Source organism: Stegostoma tigrinum, chromosome 22, assembly GCF_030684315.1.
Source record: "Stegostoma tigrinum isolate sSteTig4 chromosome 22, sSteTig4.hap1, whole genome shotgun sequence".
Lineage (NCBI taxonomy): Eukaryota > Metazoa > Chordata > Chondrichthyes > Orectolobiformes > Stegostomatidae > Stegostoma > Stegostoma tigrinum.
Window position 1 is genome coordinate 3,142,501 of NC_081375.1, and position 2,500 is coordinate 3,145,000.

Below are 2,500 nucleotides of genomic sequence, written 5' to 3' on the forward strand. Positions count from 1 at the left end.
GTGTGTGTGAGTGCGTGAGTGAGGTGTAGATGTGGGTGTGAGTGTGAGAGTCAGGGGTAGGTGTGTGTGTGTGTGTGTGTGTCTGTGTGTGGGGGGGGTAGGTGTGTGTGTGTGGGGGGTAGGTGTGTGTGTGTGTGTGTGTGTGTGTGTGTGTATATATGTGTGTGTGTGTGTGTGTGTGTGTGTGTGTGTGTGTGTGTGTGTGTAAAGCTCCCTCTACACTGTCTCCCCTCAAACACTCCCAGGGAACAGGGGGTTAGATACAGAGTAAAGCTCCCTCTACACTGTCCCCCATCAAACACTCCCAGGGACAGGGACAGGGACAGGGACAGTACGGGGTTAGATACAGAGTAAAGCTCCCTCTACACTGTCCCCCATCAAACACTCCCAGGGACAGAGGGTTCGGTACAGAGTAAAGCTCCCTCTACACTGTCCCTGGGACTGTTTCATGGGGGGACAGTGTAGAGGAAGCTTTACTCTGTATCTAACCCCGTGCTGTCCCTGTCCTGGGAGTGTTTGATGGGGGACAGAGGGTTATCTATAGGGTAAAGCTCCCTCTCCACTGTCCCTCATCAAACACTCCCAGGACAGGGACAGCACGGGGTTAGATACAGAGAGAAGCTCCCTCAACACTGTCCCCCCATCAAACAGTGCCAGGGACAGAGGGTTAGCTACAGGGTAAAGCTCCCTCTACACTGTCCCCCATCAAACACTCCCAGGGACAGAGGGTGCGGTACAGAGTAAAGCTTCCTCTACACTGTTCCCCCATGAAACACTCCCAGGGACAGAGGGTTCGGTACAGAGTAAAGCTTCCTCTACACTGTCCCCCCTCAAACACTCCCAGGACAGGGACAGCACAGGGTTCGATACAGAGTAAAGCTCCCTCTACAATTTCCCCCCATCAAACACTCCCAGGGACAGGGACAGCACAGGGTTAGATACAGAGTAAAGCTCCCTCTACACTGTGTACATGGTCCCTGGGTTGAACCATGCAGTTTCCAACTATCATTCCCTCAGCATCTGCTCGCTGAGCTGTGATTGGCTCGTTTACCTGATCTCGGGTGGCAGTGTCGATTTCTGCTGCCAATGACTGAGCCTTGGTCTGAGCTGCAAACAGATTCTTCGCTTCGTACAGACTCAGGCTGAGGATCTGTCCGTTTAAATCCTCGTTCTGCTCTCGTAAGCGCAGGTTCTCCTGTTAAAGAGGCGACAGTTCGGGAGTGTCATGTCGCTCAGCGTGTGGGGAGTCAATAACTCGCAGCTCAATGCGAGAGGTAGTAGCGTCTGCAGTAAAACAGGTTGGAAGGGGCCGGGAGCACTCTGTTCCCTGTGATCACAGACACTGATCCTCTCAGAAACACTGTCAGTAGCCAACGCTGACCCTCAGGACCCTCAGTCACTCACCTTCCCCTCAGGCCGCTGTCCACACCAGGCTGGAGCCTGAAGCTCCCAGTCAGGCATTAGGACATCTGAGTCTGTACTCCACAGCGTTTAGCAAGATAAGGGGAGGGTGGGATTTAAGGCCTCTCTCTCCGTCCCTCTCCGCTCCCCCCCCCCACCCTCAGGGCCACAGGGTACAGACAGGAGCATGGGGGGGGTGGGGTTGAGAAACAGATCGGCCCTGATCACGTGACACTCGATAATCTGAATGTTCCTCTATCCTTCGGTTTGGGGACAAGCATCATTCTGAGATACTTCGTTCCAGTTCGAAAGAAATGCAATTGACAGAGATCTACAAGTGATCCCAGAAGAGATCAAGTTGGGGATGACCTCCCTGGATTGCAACATTGCAGCCAGCAGATATTCAACTGTGGAGGCATGATGACCTAACCCTAACCCAGATCCATCTCATGGTCAACATCTGCAATGAGTGTGAGTCGACAGGAATCCCTTGATCTGCCAGTGGGATTCCGTGGGATCAGCCTGTTACAGGAGCAGGTCCAATGCGGAATGGGTATTGTATCACATGACACAATGATACCAGGGAGGTGGAGCCAATCCAGGAATTACCTGTTTCAGGTGTTTGGCCTCATACTCAAGCTCCAGCTCCTTATTACGGAAGGTCAGCTCAAACGCGGTGCAGGCTGGGCCCCGGCTCCATCCTGGCTTCTCCACCTCCAACTTATACAACTGCAGGTATTCCAGCTCCTTCCGCAAATCCTCAATCAGCTGGGCAGGGCCGGCCAGGGGCGGAGGGGGTCAGACAAGGATGGAGAGGGGCAGAGGGGGCAGAGAGGGGTGGAGAGGGATAGAGAGGGGTGGAGAGGGACGGAGGGGGCAGACAAGGATGGAGAGGGGCACAGAGGGGTGGAGAGGGATGGAGGGGGTACGGTGGGAGGGGTTGAGAGGGACGGTGGGGGAGATGGATGGAGAGGGGTGCGGGGGGGGTGGAGAGGGGTGGAGAGAGAGGGGCAGAGGGGGCAGAAAAGAGCAGAGAGGGGCAGACAAGGATGGAGAGGGGCGGGGGTGTGGAGACGGACGGAGAGAGAGGGGCAGAGAG

At 55.2% G+C, this 2,500-nt stretch overlaps 1 protein-coding gene across 2 annotated transcripts in view; it reads right to left on the reverse strand.

The window, feature by feature from the left end:
- LOC125463626 (rab11 family-interacting protein 4-like) overlaps positions 1-2,500 on the reverse strand; it is a 148,834-nt gene that overhangs the window by 14,470 nt on the left and 131,864 nt on the right. For both annotated transcript variants that reach the window (XM_059653866.1, XM_048555148.2), the window contains 2 exons: positions 2,011-2,169; positions 1,052-1,195 (listed from right to left, as the gene is read on the reverse strand). In XM_059653866.1, the coding sequence (XP_059509849.1) occupies positions 1,052-1,195; positions 2,011-2,169 (303 nt within the window). The remainder of the gene's footprint in view (positions 1-1,051; positions 1,196-2,010; positions 2,170-2,500) is intronic.